The following is a 17,057-nucleotide window of genomic DNA, read 5'->3' on the forward strand; positions in this document are numbered from 1 at the left end:
AAAAGGACATGTAAGAGACCCCTCCAGCTGTTGTTTCACATCTCTTGGCATATAACTGGACATCTCTTGCGGCCATGGCCCGAACTAACAAGTATCAGGAGCTCCTCCGTCTGCGCCTGAACAAACTGAAATCAACATGGCGCCGTTCAGGAGCATCTACCAGCAAGATGCGACCAAGCAGCTGGGTGTCGGCGCAGCCCTACTCGTGCTCGCGGCTTTCTACTCTTACGTTTTCTTGTTGAACTTGGCCCCGGTGTACGGGTCTACCCCGTCGCACATCTTCCACGGCTACGGTGTCGGTATCGCAGGAGTCGCAGGCTGGTTTGCAAAGGACATCGTCGATCGTGTCTCTGGCCGCAAGGCCGTCTATGTGGTTCCCGTGCTGGCCTTTTCTCTGCCGGCCCTCCAGTACTTCGTTTCCCAGCAGAGCTCAACCCTGGGTAACCCTGCTGGCCCTATCATCACGGAAGTCCTGGCCCTGTATCCGCTCGTCTTGCTGTCTGTGGCCTGCGCCGGGAAACTGGTGCAGCTGGGATTGAACCTCCAGCGCCATGGTGACCTCGTCGCGGAACATATCCCGCTCCTGGGCTCGTATGTCGTCTACTCGGCCGGCGAGCACCTGATCAAGGCGTTTCTGTCACGGTTCATCGGGTCGACTGTGCTGCTCAGTCGAGCGGGTCTCCAGATCTTGGTTGCCATCTTCTACGCGGCGGCCGTCCCATCAAAGGCCCTCGTCTTGGCCATCCCGGCTTTCCTCTTCTCCATCACGTCCAACACCCACCTACCATTGGGATACACGACCACGGCCCTCAACAGCGCCATTGCCGACGAAGGGTTCGCTCTTGTAGCCCGCCAGGACTCGACGACAGGGTATGTCTCCGTCCTGGATAACCTTGAGGATGGCTTCCGTGTTATGCGCTGCGACCACAGTCTCCTCGGCGGCCAGTGGATTAAGAAGCGCCCCAATTACACTCCCCCGACCGTCAAGGACCCTATCTACGCGGTCTTCACTATGCTCGAGGCTGTGAGACTCGTTGAGACTGCTCACGGTGCTCCACGCGCTGATGCAGGAAGCAACGCGCTTGTCATGTAATCTTTCTAACCCTTCCCTTCCCTTCCATTACCGCCCATTCTGACGAACCCCCAGCGGCCTCGGCATCGGCACAACCCCCGGCGCCCTCATAAGCCACGGCATCGACACAACCATCGTCGAAATTGACCCTGTTGTCCACAAATACGCAATGCAGTACTTCGAGCTACCCGAGAACCACACCCCCGTCATCGAGGACGCGCGGGCTTTCGTCAAGCGCAGCCAGAACGTAGCCCAGCCTAAACAATACGACTATATCGTCCACGACGTCTTCACGGGCGGCGCTGAGCCAGTCGAGCTCTTCACATATGAGTTCATCAGCGGTCTCCATGCGCTGCTGAAGGACGACGGCGTTATTGCTCTTGTACGCCTCCCAACCCAACCCAACAACCCACCAAAACCCAAACAAGGAAGCTAACCCAAACAGAACTACGCGGGCGACACATCCCTCTACCCAACCGCGCTCTCAATCCGAACCATAAAATCCGTCTTCCCAACCTGCCGGCTCTTCCGCGAAGACGCCACCCCCGAAGTCGGACCCGACTTCACAAACATGGTGATCTTCTGCACCAAGACCTCCGCCCCCTTGACATTCCGCGACCCCGTGCCTGAGGACTTCCTGGGAAGCCGATTCCGCTCCCGCTATCTTGTCCCGAAGCACGAGGTTGATGCGGCACAGTTTGAAAATTTGGGGCTTGAGGATGGTCCGCTGGGTCATGGGAGGCGGGTTCTGGTTGATAAGGAGGTTGGCAGACTGCATAAGTATCAGGATCGGGGGGCGCTGGAGCATTGGGGGATTATGAGGACGGTTTTGCCGGATGCGGTTTGGGAGGGGTGGTAAGTTTATATATTTTTGAAGAGAGGGTAGAGAAGGAAGGCATGGGTTATACGTATGAGATGGCATGTTGTGGCGGTTGTACGATTGTTATAGTCAAGTTCGTGTTTGTCTTTATATACAACTTCTTTTACACTGTATTTTTTACGGAGCCGCCAAAAGTGATTAAAGGAATGCTTACCTATTACAGTCCAAAACTACGCAGAATAGGGTGGAAGATATGGTTATAGTTATCATTGAAATGCCACCTGAGTCTCGCCAGTCCTAAATGACAGCTATCAAACACGACCCCTTCCCATGAAAACGTACTAGAAAAGGTATCTACGCTAACCACTGCATAATCAAAAGGAACTTGAAAAAGATACGCCCTGGGGCGGGGTATGTACTTCAACGATCGAGTGAAATGTACCAAGTCGCCAGATCTTTCATGTGGCTGGTGGTTCCCTGAACCTGGCCGGGGCCACCATTCGCAATGCAACGTGAACGAAACCAACGAGTCCAACTCAACTCCGGTGTACATCCAACATAGGAAAGCGTGGCGAGTATAATTATTGGAACGAGAGGGTCAGTCATAGCGAGGGGCTTCAGGCTCCACGGGGACTGCCACCGGGCTTCTTAACTAGGCCTGCGAAGAAGTTTGCTAGGGCTTGATTTTGTGTTTTCTCGTCCCCTGATGATAAAACTGGGTCTTTTCGCTGGGAGCGGCTGGCTTCTCGGTCCTGGATTCATGTCGATTAGCATCGCTTCTGTTTGAAAGATTGTCCACTAACTTTTAATTTTTGGAGCATATCATCGGCGTCGACCTGGATACCACCCATATTGAATTGTACAGGGCCAATGTGTTCGTTGACACGGCTGTTGTCCTCTAATGGCGACATTTCCAGCTGGGGCGCCTTCTTGGCCGCACGGTCTTTTTCATCTTCAATCTTCAGCTGCTCCAAGACTTCCAGCTGCTTGGTGAGGAAACCTTGCATATCTTGTGTTTCGATTTCAACCTTATTCCCGCCTTGCTGGCTTCCCGGGTACGCCAGCGAGGTGTTCCGCTTAGGGTCTTTGATTGTCTGCTCGTATATCTTGACAGCACTTGTCCCGTCGTCTTCTTCAGCATCCTCGTCTTGTGTTTGATTATCCCCATTGCTGATCGGCTCAGGCGGATCTTGAATTTCAATGGACCAAGCTGTCGATATTCCCTCCAGATTTGACCCTTCTCGGATAACCCGAATCTTCGCCCATGAGTCCCAATTTGTAGGTATTAAGATCTTGTCGCGTTCAATAAAGTTCGCTTTCAGAGAAAGTTTCTTAAGGAGAGAGTGTATGCCGAGGGAGGAGTGCAGCACGCTGTGCAGGTTGTTCGCCTGGAAAGGCTTGGTGTATATCATAGATGCGCCATCTGCACTCAGTTAGAGGGGATGAATATGCACTGACAGGGATTCGTACGTTTCACCAGTAACGTCCTCATGAATTGATGGATGAAATCGAATTCTTCTTCGCTCCAACCATGATCCCGCTCCAATTTCTCCATCTTGTCCGTCTGTACGAGCGTTAGCACTTGTCTGGCTAATAGATCTTACGGGGTACGCACTCCTTGACAGACAACACACAGTGGCACTCCAAGCCCTTCATCCCACTCCCCAGGACCTATAATCGCCGCTCCGGAGCTGGCCGCTTGTGATCCGGTAGAGCTGGCATCTATTCCCTTCTTCCGCTCCTTCCACTGCGTCATATTGTCCTCCATTACAATCTTGGTCTCGTCATCAAGTGAGATAAGGACATGCCGCAAGAGACGGACCCACTCTCTTAGTCGCCGTACCCATGTCCACGGATCTGACCAGTCGAGGAGAATTACGACGGATGTTTCGGGGATGGATTGCGGTGTCAAGAGCGGTTTTAGGAGAGGTGCGAAGGATAATGAAGGCTCGGAAAGGAGGTACGCGGAGACGCGCGCCAATGTATCTTGTTATAGTCAGCATTCAGTATCATGGTAGTCGCAGGGAGGTAAATATGGGCATGCCCACTTACCTTCTTGGTCCGCATCCAATACATCTAGATACGTGTATCCTAGAGCGAACTGGTTGGCAACTGGCGGTACTTTCCCTTTACCCTTCCGCTTCTCATTAGATAGACTGGGATCTGAGGTGTCGGCAGAGTAGGCTTCCAGAAACTCTCGCTGACTTTCCGGGGTGCCTCCTGAAAAGGCGGAGTTAGCGGCGCCCCCAAAGCTCAGAAGGATTCGCGCACCTAGTATCAAAAGGTTCTTTTCCGGCAAGCGCTTCCCAGTCGCAGCGCTATCCAGCATGGAAGACCAAATATTCTTCTTCGGTCCATCTTTGCTGGACGGCCGGCTGTTACCTGTGCTTTGTCTCTTCGATGTGGACATCGTCTGTCAGAAACCCACCAAGCTTGGTTTGCGCAGACCAGAAATTCTCCAGAGAATGTAGCCACAGCCCGGCAAGTTTGACGCGTTGTTTGAGGCGGAGGAACGAGGGGGGTCGGCAGAGAAAGCGGCAGCGGAGGACGTGTCTGAATGTTGATAGACTAAGCTTGAGGAGTTCGTAGGTCGGTACGGTATGAGTGTAAGTCCTTGAAATCGGTAGATAATCGCAGCGTCACACAGTTCATAGCATTAGAGTAAAGAAGTTCAGCATTGCGCCGGTGGTAGTTCGCTGTTCTATTGTCCTTCTCCTTATTTTGGAAAGCCTATCACGTGATGCACGATATCCGCGGAAGCTATCGATTGGCCCAGGAACATGCTCAAACGCTTCTTTCAAGCTAGACCAGATCAACACCATGAACAATATCCGCCAAGTCCAAGCGCTGAACAAGCGCGAGCTTGAGAATGCTGTGTATGTGTATAACCTTGCTTCTACGACACACCTACTGACATGGTCAACTTGCAGCCCTCCCGAAGCTTCATGGCATGCCGATTACCGCGACACGGCCTACATCTACATCGGCGGCCTTCCCTTCGATCTTTCCGAGGGTGATATTGTTACCATATTCTCACAGTACGGTGAGCCGGTACACGTGAATCTCGTACGCGATAAAGAAACAGGAAAGAGCCGAGGGTTTGCCTTCCTCAAATACGAAGATCAGCGCAGTACCGACCTCGCGGTTGACAACCTGGGTGGCGCGACAGTTCTCGGTCGAATGCTACGCGTGGACCATACAAGATACAAGAAGCGCGATGAAGAAGAGGATACGAACAATGTGGCCAAGTTGATGGGCGAGACGGCCGGTAAAGACGCTGATGGCGATACGGACGATGAGGGAAGAAGACGAAAGAGGAGAGGACACAGCGAAGACAGGGAGCCGCGTCCGCGACGACTACTCAAAGAGGAGATTGAGCTAGAAGAGTTGATTAGGAACCATGACGATGAGGACCCTATGAAGGAATTTCTCATTGAGGAGAAAAAGGAAGAAGTGGCTCGAGCTTTGGAAAAGGAGGCAAGAAAAGAAAAGTCGTCGCGACGACGGGAGTCCAGCCGCGAGAGATCAAGTCGGCATTCCCGCCATCATCATCGCCGCCACCGACGCGACGATGATCGATCGCGATCCCGAGAAAGAAGCAGCCGGGACTACAAAGAGCGAGACCGAAGAGATAGATCAAGAGATAGGTCTCGCAAAGACAGAACTCCGGAGCGCTCACGATCACCCCGCCGCGATCGGGATAGACATGATCGCCGCCGATAGGAATCGGACCAGGCAAACCCACCGACTGCTTGGCACTGTCCAGATTCACGGTGTTCAAACACAATGTCGACTATAACAGACAGCAATGCAGGAGCTACACTTAGTAGTTGAATGAGCATCGCTACCAGCAGTTCCTTTTTCGCCTGCTGATGATGGCCTTTTCATTTGACCCATGCCACCAACGCCGAACCACTCCGCGGATACTGGTCGTTTATGTCGGAGACGGGATTGAGTGATCAAAATGCGCTGAACTGAGAACCCCGTTCTGAAGGAGATTTGTGGAGGTCTCTTCAGCTGGCGCTTGCCAGGTATTTCTTCCAGCCTTCTCTTATGCAGTATCGCTTTCCCTCCTCGCCGTCGCGGAGAACGAACTTTTCCCATCTGCCGTCACTACCGGAGCCAATGACTAGTATGGTGTTATCGCTGGTCCAACCTATTACACCCTTCAGAGGTCGTCCTAACACAGAGCCCAGAGGAGGGGCATATGTTGGGCCAGGCCCTTCCTCCCCCATCTCGAAGTGTGCACTAGCGAATGAATAAACATCGGAGAACACCCTCGGGAGTAGTGGTATTTTGCCAAGGATGCCCCACTTCTTGTTCACTCCCTCATCGGACGTAGACGCTTGCTGATTGCTGTATGGGGCGTTGCGAGGATGAGGGAGGTCAAAGACATGGAGGGTAGACTTGTCAGATGTCACGGCTAATAGGTTATTTGACGGCGAAATGGCAAGTGAGAATATAACAGCGTGATCTACTCCGCGACGGAGTTCAGCCATCTTTGCACAGTTGCTCGTAGCAAATATCCGTACCAAAGTGCCCTAAGACCACTGGTTAGCATGTTGTCGAATGATTTCAGAGGAGTATTACAGCTTCGCTCGCCGTCGCGAGTATCTCCCCATCTGGACTCAGCGTCATAGCGCGTAGGGGTGTACTGTGAGCGGGTATGATACTAACGTTCCCCGTCTCAAGCTCAACCAGTTGAACTTGCCCAGGAGATCGACCGGGAAATGCTAGTAGCTTCTCGCCCAGACAAGCCAGTCCCAATGGATTATCCGTTGTCTCGAAGACCGAAAGTTTCTTGGGCGGGGAAGAGAAGGCGAAGGTATGGATGCTGTTAAGCAAGGCAACGACGATACGCGACCTTGATAACCGGACGCCGAGAACGGATGTGCGGAACTCGAGGGTGATAACGGCTTTCTGCTTTACATCGTCCCAGATAACCAGCTAATCGTTCCGTCAGCAGAGTTCGCAGGGGGTGGTTGGATGGGCGCACCTTGTTCTGCGGGAACTTCGGTTGTCTGCCGCCACCGACGAGCGCGAGATAGTTGGTGTGTCCGAGCATGACAGCGAGGCCTATCCCGGCGTTGAAACCTAGGTAGTTCCGTGGTGAGTGAGAAGGAAGTCAATACAAGAAAAAGTGGTTATATACATACTTCTAGAGACCGTGAGCTCACATGGATTGGCTCTGTAGACTTTGGAAACTCAGTACGGTTTCTAGACCCCGGATGAATAGGTCATAGCTCGACCTACCGCAGAACCCGGTATCCAGACCAACGGAGAAGCAAGAGTTGTCACCGTTGAAGGTCGCCGATAAGGAGCCCGGGCCCTTTGAGTCGTCGATAATCTGCCGCGTATTCATCTTGATGGTGATGCATGTAGAGGATTGAGCTTGACAAGCTGGAGGTTGGATAGAGGTATGTCATATGATGGAGATATCAAGGAAGATCAACCGCTCCGCTGAGTCGCTGACGGAGTTGTTGCCCGCGGATCCACCTCACTGCCGCTAGGCCTTTTACGGCACAATTTACTTCGAGCTCAGCCGAGCCTCAAGAGCCTCTCAGCAAAATACGTTGTCACTAATAAATATGAGTGACTTGCTGGAAATTCATCTGATCTTAAGAGAAATCTGTCGTTATAGTTCTGCTTGGCCACCTGAAAGGTTGTGCCTCTCTAATGCCCTCAATGTGGCCGATCAGATACATACAGGCCGCGAGTACAGCTGAGCTTGGAGTGAAGTACTAACTTCACCTCGTCATTCATGCTCTTTATGCTTGTTTTTGATCCTGACTATCTATTATATAGCTCAAATGCCCCCTCAACTGCAGTAAGAACTTCGGGCAATTTCCATAGTTCTTAGATATCCTGCAGCCTCAGGCACTAAGGCATGCGTCTTCTGACCCGCAAGGGCCCACGGCCGCGGAGGCCAGCATTTGGCTCCCCAAATTATTTACCCCTGAAAATAAGACCAGCCCAGTCCGCAGAGGAGTTCGTGAGAACGATAGGCTACGTATGAGGACTTGCTTTAGGCTAGATAAGAGATATCAAACAGTAACCCTGTACTTTGTACATAAGTTGCTTTAAAAATTGTGACATGAACCGATCAGCTGCGGCGTTCTTGATATACGGAAGGTCACGGTGGCTTGAGCTTGACATTGGCGGGTTCCTGGGATCATCTCATTTACGCTTCTATATGGTCAAGCATCAGTGATTTAGTTGCGCCAATGGAGACGTCAGAGTTCTTAGATTCAACAGCAAGACTCTTTACGTGACTGCTATCAAATGAAACAGATGTGATTTTCTTCCAGGTGCTTGATGTAGCACTGCTGGATGCTGGATACACAGGTCTCAGATTGCCATCTTGAACCTGTGTATTAGCAGTACCAAAATATAATACGGGATACAGCTATGGGGCAAAGTTAGTGGCTATAATTGGTCTATCCAGATCATCGGAGAGAAAGGGGGAGCAGCTGATGTACGAGGGGCGTACTGAATACCACGGCCAAGGAGACTAATCCTCTTTGGGGACCTTCCCCCTAAACTGCCAGGTCAGTCAAGTCCCTCTCTACCAACGCTCTCTCTCGACCTCTCTCGACTCTACTGGTTCCAACTCGACTTCAGGAGTCCAGCAGTTCATTCTCTTCTTCATTCCTGCTCTCTCGTCCCTTCCACTCGCTATCCTGTTCTTTCCTCCTTAGAGTTACAACTCCATTCGCCTTCTCTTCTTTCTCCCTCTCCCCTTTTCACCCATCATGTCGTCCGCCTACAACCCGGTATGTGAACTTCCCCTTTCTGGTTCCAAGGCCTCAGCAAGATGATCCACCTCCCTTCCGTCCCTTTCCTCTCAATTGATGATTATCCTGGAAGAACCAGGCGTTTGCCTGCATCCTCTCCATTGTCCCATTGCAACTAGCGTGAATGCCGATAACTAACGCTCGTCGCGCCGACTTAGATCAAGCTCCGCCGGAAGAAGAATGTCAAGAAGGGTATTCAGTTTTGTCTGATGGTCTGCGGTGCCAGCGGAACTGGTGCGTGATTATTCCTAGAGAGGAGCCCCGATCGTTCGAGAATTAATAGATCCATCCGTCGGCAGGTCGCACAACTTTCGTCAACACTCTCTGCGGAAAGCAGGTTTTGCAAGGCAAGGATGCGGATGATGCCGCCAATGCTCACCTTGAGGAGGGTGTCCGCATCAAGCCAGTGACCGTGGGTATGCTTGCCCGCACCAAGCTCGTCGAAGAATCAGGCTGATCCGTTTGAATAGAGCTCGAATTGGACGACGAGGGCACCCGAATCTCTCTCACCATTGTTGATACCCCGGGTTTCGGTGACCAGATTGACAACGAAGCCAGGCATGTGGTTACCGCCAAACTAGACTACGGGGCACCGAACTGACCGTTTTTTTAGTTTCGGTGAGATTGTGGGATACCTAGAACGCCAATACGACGACATCCTCGCGGAGGAATCACGAATTAAGCGAAACCCCCGATTCCGGGATAACCGTGTTCATGTCCTTTTGTACTTCATCACACCAACCGGTCACGGCCTCCGTGAGCTGGACATCGAATTGATGAAGCGTCTCTCCCCACGTGTTAACGTTATTCCCGTTATCGGAAAGGCCGACTCGCTCACACCTGCGGAACTTGCCGAGTCCAAAAAGCTCATTATGGAAGACATTGAGCACTACCGCATTCCTGTTTACAACTTCCCTTACGATATCGAGGAGGATGACGAGGACACCGTGGAGGAGAATGCTGAGCTGCGGGGGCTGATGCCGTTTGCTATCGTTGGCTCGGATGACTTTGTTGAGATTGACAACCGCAAGGTGCGAGCCAGGCAGTACCCCTGGGGTGTTGTCGAGGTCGAGAACCCCCGGCACTCAGACTTCTTGGCAATCCGAAGTGCCCTGCTCCACAGCCACCTGGCAGACTTGAAGGAGATCACTCATGATTTCCTGTATGAGAACTACCGTACCGAGAAGCTCAGCAAGAGCGTTGATGGTGCTGCTACGTATGTATACTTGGTCACTATTGAGGTTCTCCAATGCTAACGAGATATAGGACCGGTACCGATTCATCGATCAACCCCGAAGACCTGGCTACTCAATCCGTCCGCCTTAAGGAAGAACAGCTCCGCCGCGAAGAAGAGAAGCTCCGCGAGATTGAGCTCAAGGTGCAGCGTGAGATCGCTGAGAAACGCCAGGAACTGTTGGCTCGTGAGAGTCAACTGAGGGAGATCGAGGCCCGCATGGCCCGCGAGGCAAGCCAAGGAGAGGGCACCGAGGTCGAGCAGTAATCTCCGCAACCCATCGTCCGCAGATAACGGCTTGCCTTTTCTTTCAAGCCGCTTGTGCCTATGCTATGAAACTCGTGGCGCAGCGGTTATAACTGTCTATGGGGTTAATATTATTCGACTATGTTTCTTCACGTTAATAGCTTTCTTTGGAAGAGAAAGGAAGAGCCAATGCAACCAACATTCCGTGTCCTTCGATGACTGCTATCCTGTCCCGGTGGACGGACGTGGAGGCTGCCGGTGCTCTCCACTCCCTCGCAGCTTTCCTTGCTTCTTTCATGTCTTTCTTAATTCGGCCGGAGAATCTCTTTGTTGTTTCACGCTCGAGGTCAAAGATAGCATCTTTTTAATCGTTGACAGCTGTGGCTGGAGCACCTGCATAAATTCTTCCTTACCTTTACCCTATTTCTTTATACCTGCTTTTATCCATGACACCTGTCTCCAATCTCAGCAGCGCAGCAAGATTCCCTCTTTTGTCCTTTCATATTGCGTGCTCTCCTGTTGCTTATGTCTTAGTTCTCCCTATCCTGTCTTCTAGTTGAATAGTAGTATATGAGGAAGAAAAGCATCTCTACTGATTATCCAGCACCATTCATTCTATAAGTAGCCATAACTAGACACTGTCCGGGTTACTTGAGGATCTGAGAAGGATTATAAGTTACGGTTATATGGACGTTGCATTAGTTAGCCAATTAATCCAGAGTAATCTTCCACTGGATAGCTTTTACTATAGTCATCGTGGACTTAAAGGATTTTCACGGAAATCTAATCAAGAATGCGTAGTAATATTAAAAATAAAGCAATGTTTTCGTGTTATATAATGGTTATATAACTATTAAAACCCTGCATATAGTCACCCGAAACCCCCAGTAACCCAGATGGTTGCAAGACAACATAAAAAGAAAGCAACCAGGAACCAACTGAGATAAATCAACTAGTCACAGATGATCTTGAAGGACTTGATGGCGACCTTGTTCCCATTCTTGTCGTCGCCGCCATCATCGCCCTGCTCCTTTTCCCCAGAACTAGAGCCTCCTCTCTTTTTCATCTTCTTCGTGTCGTTACCGTCGTCGTCGTCGTCGTCCCCGTCGTCCCCATTATCGTCATCATCACCACTATCATCATCGTCATTGTCGTCGTCTTCGTCGTCTTCGTCGGTGTCATCATCATCATCATCATCAACCTGTGTCTGGTTTCCGTTCTGCCTCCTTTCAAAGTGACCTCCAAGCTTTTTCTTAGGATCGTCTTCATCATCACCCGTGTCCTCGTCTTTATCGTCATCCTCTTCCTCATCTTGTTCCTTTTCGTCTTCTTCCTTTTCCTTGTCGCCTCCAGCTGCGGGCTTCTGTGCTTCCGAGTCGTCATCGCCGCCCTCGTCTTTCTCCTCATCGCCCTCATCTTTATCCTCCTCCTCCTCCTTGTCATCACCCTTATCCTCGTCCTCCTCCTTCTTGTCATCACCCTTATCCTCCTCCTCCTCCTTCTTGTCATCACCCTTATCCTCCTCCTCCTCCTTCTTGTCATCACCCTTATCCTCCTCCTCCTCCTTCTTGTCGTCATCATCATCATCCCCACCATCTTCGTCACCTTCATCATCATCCTCATCCTCCTTTTTAGGGACAGCGCAAGACGACGATCCATCGGAACTCCCAATCTTCGCTTCATCCTTACATCCTTCCGCCTCGAAGAACACAACTTTGCACCCATTCAGCTTGCCAATGAACGCTGCTTCGGAGAATCCGCCCGTTGAGCTTGAGCAAGAGAGGTTGCTTGTTCCGCTGAAGAACATCGGTTGTCCGGCGCATTTGGTGTCGTGGTAAAGGGATAGTGTCCAGCCGCTTCCTTTGCCGCTGCCGCTGCCACTACCGCTGCCACTACCGCTGCCGTTGCCGTTGCCAGAGCCGTTGGAGCCGTTGTTATCGGAACCACCCGAGTCGTCGGAGTCACTGGAGTCGTTGTCGTCATCGCTGGAGTCGTCATCGGACTCATCGCCAGAGTTGTCACCAGAACCTTGGGATTGCCCTTGACCCTGGCCCTGTCCTTGTGTCGGGGTTTGTGTTGGGGCTTGTGTAGGGGCCTGTGTAGGGGCTTGTCCCGGATACTGACCTTGACCTTGCAGCTGACCTTGTCCCTGACCTTGGCTTTGCGTTGGGTATTGACCTTGCCCCTGCCCTTGTCCTTGACCCTGAAGCTGGCCCTGGCCCTGTCCCTGGCCTTGGGATGGGTATTGACCCTGACCCTGACCCTGTCCCTGAACTTGACCTTGTCCCTGACCTTGACCTTGTCCCTGACCTTGACCTTGTCCCTGACCTTGACCTTGTCCCTGGCCTTGACCTTGTCCCTGAGTTTGACCTTGTCCCTGAGCTTGACCTTGTCCCTGAGCTTGGCCTTGTCCCTGAGCTTGGCCTTGTCCCTGAGCTTGATCCTGCCCGGAAATCTGACCTTGGTCCAATCCTGCATATGGTCCTTGGCCTTGACCTTGTCCCTGACCCTGACCTTGTGCTTGTCCCTGGCCCTGTCCTTGGCCCTGAGCTTGGCCTTGGCCTTGACCCTGTCCTTGTCCCTGACCTTGGCCTTGACCCTGACTAGGACTATAACCCGGAAGCAGCGTAGCAACCGGCGTCGAAGTAGGCTTGGGGTACCCACCCTGACCCTGCACCTGGCCCTGAGACTGGCTTTGACTCTGACCTTGCCCTTGGGCTTCTTCCGCGGGGTTGTTGTGGCGGTTCTCCAGACTGTTCACTGGGGCTGGGGCGGCACTTATCTGGTGGGGTAGGGTTGATAGGAGCAGGACGACGAGGAGAAGGAGCGGCATCAAGGGGAGGTTCCGACCATGTCCCCTGGTGCCGGGTATAGAATTGGTTTTGGCGAGCATGGCTGCTTTGATTTTCGTTATGTCGCGCCTCCTGTGTAGAGTACTGACTGCAGCACGGTGGGATGCAGGTGACTAGTAGGTGGAGAGGCAATTGGGAGGGAAAAGAAGTGGGAAAAGTAGAAGGTTGAATTATTAAGTATTCAAGGTAGAAAGGAAATTGGTCATGGTCGTTAATTTGCATCATCATCATCACTCGTCACTTACTTGACTTAACCTTTCCTTCTCCTCCTGGACGCGTAACATACTTCGCCGACGCGTATGTTCCGACACCTCGTCAGACTTGGTATAGGGTTTAGAATACAACGCGGGAAGTTCCCAGGTTGTGGAAGTTGTTTCCATGAACCCTGTGAACTGGCCTGATCAGAACACCGTGATTTTGAGGACAATCCCGTTCGATCTCCGAGCTCTTCGATTTCAGAGGAGTCCAGACTATGTATTCCGCTCCTATTGTGTCTTCCGCTTAAAATAGAATCAGAGAATATTGAAAGGCAAGAAATTCAACTCAACCTTGGTAGAATTGAGTGGGGCCATACGGCAGCCCATCTGCGAGATAATCTACTGGTGCGAATTTAGTAGGGTCGATTGTCGCAGCTAGATCTGGAAGAAGTTCCCCTTCGCCTAAATTCAACAGGCTTGACAACTGTAGCTGTGGGTCCTGTGCACCAGGGAGAGCTTGCTGATTCTGTTCCTCAATGGGGTCGGGGGTTGTAGTGAGCTGGAAGAAGTCGAGGACTTCGGTATAGCTATACCGCGTAATTTTGTCAGTGCTGAAGCTCAACAGAATACTGCAGATATGATCGCAGAGAGAGAATGCAAACCGTACATCATAATCTTCCACGTTTCTAGGGGTAGTTCGGCGTCATTGAAAGACCAATCGAACTTCTCTGCTGCAATGGGTTCGTCCGTCGGATCGTGGTAGGGGGCCATCCAAGGGTGTTTGAGACCCTGGTCGGCAGAGATGCGTCGGTCTGGGTCGAAGATGAGGAGATTGTCGATAAGGTTCAGTGCTAACAGGAAGGTTCGTTAGTCGCGGACGGTAGAGTGAGGCAGTGGAAACATACCTGCGTCCTCCGCGCCGGGGATAATATCCCTCAACGGCCGCGGATTCCTTTTGGCCATGGACTTCACCACTCGGCGAGTCTATCAGGCCACCTTCATTAGATCGGTTCGCATAATTACTGGGTATGGGATTACGTACGTTAGTTGTTGTGATCCGATCAATCAACTCATCAGGAGGATTTCCTAGCAGGTCTGTAATCAGCCAGAACTGGTTAATGTGGTCAGTGCCTGGAAACAGCGGCCGGCCCAGCAGCATCTCCGCAAGAATGCAGCCCACACTCCACAGATCAACCTTGTTCCCATATCGCTGCCATGTCAACATGATCTCCGGCGCGCGGTAGTACCTTGTCGAAACATAGCCCGTCATCTGCGGTTCCTGGACGCGGGCCAGCCCAAAGTCGCAGATCTTGAGATCGCAGTTCTCATTAATGAGAAGATTTCCCGGCTTGAGGTCTCGGTGGATTACGCCTGCTGAGTGTATGTATTTCAGTCCGCGCTATAGTGAGACAAAACCAGGCAAGACGGAGCAGGATTGCGTCAGCCAGTAAGCCCCGGGAAGGAGATGAGATTAGTGCGCTGCAGTTGCGGTGTTGCGTCTTACCAGAATCTGATATGTAAAGTATTGGGCGAATTTGGCTTCGAGGGGCTTTCCATTGAGCAAGCGGTGCAAGTCTGTTCCTAGGAGCTCGGTGACGAGGTAACTCGAGTCTTGTCAGTCTTTACCAAGGACACTAGGGTCAGGTAGTACGTACACATCCTCCAGAGGCGAGATGAAGATATCGGACATGTTGATTAGCTAAACCGGACACGGTCAGTACCCAGTTTTCGGAGTCAGAGGCATAGCATAGCCTAAGAGGACACGTACGTTATCGTGCCGTAGATGCCTCAAAAGCTTTACTTCGCGGTATGTCCGCTTGGCCACCGAAAGGCTATCGAACGGCTTCATCATCTTCTTGATCGCGACGACTTGTTCGGAAATCAAGTCGTAGGCAGAGCTGGCGGTCTATTAGTTCTTGCATCGTGCTATCTGCTAGAATTCGGGGGAAGCTATACCAGACAACACCAGCAGTGCCTAGGCCAACAGGCTGCAAGTTGGCGTATCTATAGCCGTTTTAGCTGCCTGAAGATCGGATGTGTTATTGAGGGGCAATACCTGCTGGTTGTCTCGAATGTGGTCCCCAGGATTTCAGAGCGAATGAACTCGGCCATGATGATAGGGGTGGAGTAGAGAGCAGAGAGTGCGATGAGGGGAAGATGAAGTCAGGAGAGGAAGAGAGGCCCAAAACTTGGAAGTCTTGAAGGAGCGCTCCAGGTGTGCCAGCCCACTCAGGCACGCAGTGGGTGTCAGCAGTGGGCTGCTGTGATTGGCGGGCCGAGATGCCGTCTACAACGGCCAATTTTAGGTGCACTCCCAGCTTTTATTCGAGAATCTTCATCTGCAGCTTCATATCTGGCTTGGACCCCGGCCTGGATTCTCGTCACAAGCACTCTACGTCCCGCTGTTCTTCTCGAGGCGGTCGGCCGTCAAACCAGGTGAGGTCCTTTTGGTACCTAAATGCCCTAATAAGTACTTGAGCCTGCATTGCCGATGGTACATACCTTGACATTATGACACAGGGAGGCATCAAACCCACGACAATGCCACGTCTGCTCCAGGGAACGAGGCAGTTGCATCTTCTCCGCCATCTCAGTCCCCGTGAGGTCCAAGTTCATCATCCTAACCGTCTGATCATGCATAAAACCATACAAATCGCGCTGCTCCAGTCGAGCAATAAGCGCCTTCATCCCACACGTCGGCCAATTATGGCTCCCAACAACCACATCCGACCCCCTGCCAAACAAAACAATGGCCTCGTCCAGATACCCCGACCAGGCCTTCGCATCGAGCACCTGCGCGCCCCTCAGCGTAACAACATTATGCATGCAGTTCGTCACCGTCTCAGGGATGCCGAGGGCCCTGAAACCCGGGAAATGGAAGTTGATCTCCGCCGGTGCCTCCGTGCCAGGAACAATTCGGAACACGATCCTCGCCCCGTCAATGACATGCTCTTCGCCTGTTTAATGGATCAGAATACTAGGCTGGATGAGACTCGTTGTGCCGACGCTAGAACCCATCCCGGCCCTGTCCCAATTTACCCCGTTGGACTCCGCGGCAGCGCGTCCCCGTACATGGTCATCAAGGCGCCTCACCGTCTCATCGCCAGTCCAGCACGGATACTTTCGCTCAGGATAGCCTCCATGAACCCCTCCGGCGCGATAATCGGCACATCAGTATCGGGCTCAATAACACCCCCAGCACCCGCAAACTACCCATTACAACCATCAACTCCTCAAGGCCCTCTTCTACTACGTAGCAAGCCCACTTCGTAGGAGATCAGATAGACAACCTGCTGTGTAATCTACTCCGAGTAGGAAATCTACGCCGAAGCCGCGCCTGAACTCGCAAGCTCCTCCAAATTCCGGACTGAAGTTTATAATCTAGGCCGGGACCGCAGCGTAGGGTACAGCTTCACCAATCCGCCCACTAACTTCGGCAGTAAGACAGCCCCTTCACTCACGGACAGACGGGACTACGACGCCGCATCCCGCGGCTTCATCGCTTTCCTCGACCAAGGCATAATCACACACTGCGCCGACCTCAACCTCACCGTCTGGAACGCCTCAGCATGGGACATCATGAAAGACACCGAGTGCCCGCCCACAGCACATCCTATCTCTGGCGACAGGGCCACCTGGATCCGAAACATGGATTGTACGAAATCTGCCCCGGGATCTACCAGGTGCGCGGCTACGGTCTGTCGAATATGACCATGGTCGAGGGCAAGGACGGGATTATCATTTTTGACCCGTTGGCTTCGTGCGAGTGTGCGAAAGTTAGCTTGGAGCTCTTTACCGGGAGCATCGGGGAAAGGGGAAGAAAGTTACGGAGATGATTTACA

At 52.1% G+C, this 17,057-nt stretch overlaps 8 protein-coding genes across 8 annotated transcripts; 4 read left to right on the forward strand and 4 right to left on the reverse strand.

Annotated features, from left to right (window-relative positions):
• Positions 1 to 136: 136 nt before the first annotated feature.
• On the forward strand, positions 137 to 1,931 carry DSM5745_07611 (spermidine synthase; the record flags this gene model as incomplete). The annotated part of the gene is made up of 3 exons (XM_026749627.1): positions 137 to 1,089; positions 1,148 to 1,454; positions 1,518 to 1,931. 3 exons carry the CDS (start codon positions 137 to 139, stop codon positions 1,929 to 1,931), a joined length of 1,674 nt encoding a protein of 557 aa, XP_026601659.1.
• A 578-nt stretch (positions 1,932 to 2,509) lies between these two features.
• DSM5745_07612 (dynein family protein) lies at positions 2,510 to 4,302 on the reverse strand (the record flags this gene model as incomplete). Its single annotated transcript, XM_026749628.1, has 6 exons — positions 2,510 to 2,644; positions 2,696 to 3,315; positions 3,363 to 3,456; positions 3,508 to 3,878; positions 3,945 to 4,112; positions 4,164 to 4,302. 6 exons carry the CDS (start codon positions 4,300 to 4,302, stop codon positions 2,510 to 2,512), a joined length of 1,527 nt encoding a protein of 508 aa, XP_026601660.1.
• Positions 4,303 to 4,712: 410 nt separating this feature from the next.
• DSM5745_07613 (uncharacterized protein) lies at positions 4,713 to 5,615 on the forward strand (the record flags this gene model as incomplete). The annotated part of the gene is made up of 2 exons (XM_026749629.1): positions 4,713 to 4,768; positions 4,823 to 5,615. The coding sequence occupies 2 exons, from the start codon at positions 4,713 to 4,715 to the stop codon at positions 5,613 to 5,615; spliced, it is 849 nt and encodes a 282-aa protein (XP_026601661.1).
• Positions 5,616 to 5,905: 290 nt separating this feature from the next.
• On the reverse strand, positions 5,906 to 7,254 carry DSM5745_07614 (phosphatidylinositol-3,5-bisphosphate binding protein HSV2; the record flags this gene model as incomplete). Its single annotated transcript, XM_026749630.1, has 5 exons — positions 5,906 to 6,433; positions 6,483 to 6,839; positions 6,889 to 6,986; positions 7,049 to 7,087; positions 7,146 to 7,254. The coding sequence occupies 5 exons, from the start codon at positions 7,252 to 7,254 to the stop codon at positions 5,906 to 5,908; spliced, it is 1,131 nt and encodes a 376-aa protein (XP_026601662.1).
• Positions 7,255 to 8,644: 1,390 nt separating this feature from the next.
• On the forward strand, positions 8,645 to 10,187 carry aspA (putative septin AspA; the record flags this gene model as incomplete). Its single annotated transcript, XM_026749631.1, has 6 exons — positions 8,645 to 8,665; positions 8,845 to 8,920; positions 8,986 to 9,102; positions 9,157 to 9,248; positions 9,310 to 9,902; positions 9,953 to 10,187. The coding sequence occupies 6 exons, from the start codon at positions 8,645 to 8,647 to the stop codon at positions 10,185 to 10,187; spliced, it is 1,134 nt and encodes a 377-aa protein (XP_026601663.1).
• Positions 10,188 to 11,118: 931 nt separating this feature from the next.
• Positions 11,119 to 13,059, reverse strand: DSM5745_07616 (uncharacterized protein; the record flags this gene model as incomplete). Its single annotated transcript, XM_026749632.1, has 3 exons — positions 11,119 to 12,261; positions 12,291 to 12,775; positions 12,831 to 13,059. The coding sequence occupies 3 exons, from the start codon at positions 13,057 to 13,059 to the stop codon at positions 11,119 to 11,121; spliced, it is 1,857 nt and encodes a 618-aa protein (XP_026601664.1).
• Positions 13,060 to 13,561: 502 nt separating this feature from the next.
• mpkC (mitogen-activated protein kinase mpkC) lies at positions 13,562 to 15,327 on the reverse strand (the record flags this gene model as incomplete). The annotated part of the gene is made up of 9 exons (XM_026749633.1): positions 13,562 to 13,802; positions 13,883 to 14,066; positions 14,121 to 14,199; positions 14,258 to 14,614; positions 14,720 to 14,819; positions 14,871 to 14,914; positions 14,984 to 15,113; positions 15,172 to 15,219; positions 15,272 to 15,327. 9 exons carry the CDS (start codon positions 15,325 to 15,327, stop codon positions 13,562 to 13,564), a joined length of 1,239 nt encoding a protein of 412 aa, XP_026601665.1.
• A 594-nt stretch (positions 15,328 to 15,921) lies between these two features.
• Positions 15,922 to 16,926, forward strand: DSM5745_07618 (uncharacterized protein; the record flags this gene model as incomplete). Its single annotated transcript, XM_026749634.1, has 2 exons — positions 15,922 to 16,468; positions 16,601 to 16,926. The coding sequence occupies 2 exons, from the start codon at positions 15,922 to 15,924 to the stop codon at positions 16,924 to 16,926; spliced, it is 873 nt and encodes a 290-aa protein (XP_026601666.1).
• Positions 16,927 to 17,057: the final 131 nt, after the last annotated feature.

Source organism: Aspergillus mulundensis, assembly GCF_003369625.1.
Source record: "Aspergillus mulundensis strain DSM 5745 chromosome Unknown scaffold_8, whole genome shotgun sequence".
NCBI lineage: Eukaryota > Fungi > Ascomycota > Eurotiomycetes > Eurotiales > Aspergillaceae > Aspergillus > Aspergillus mulundensis.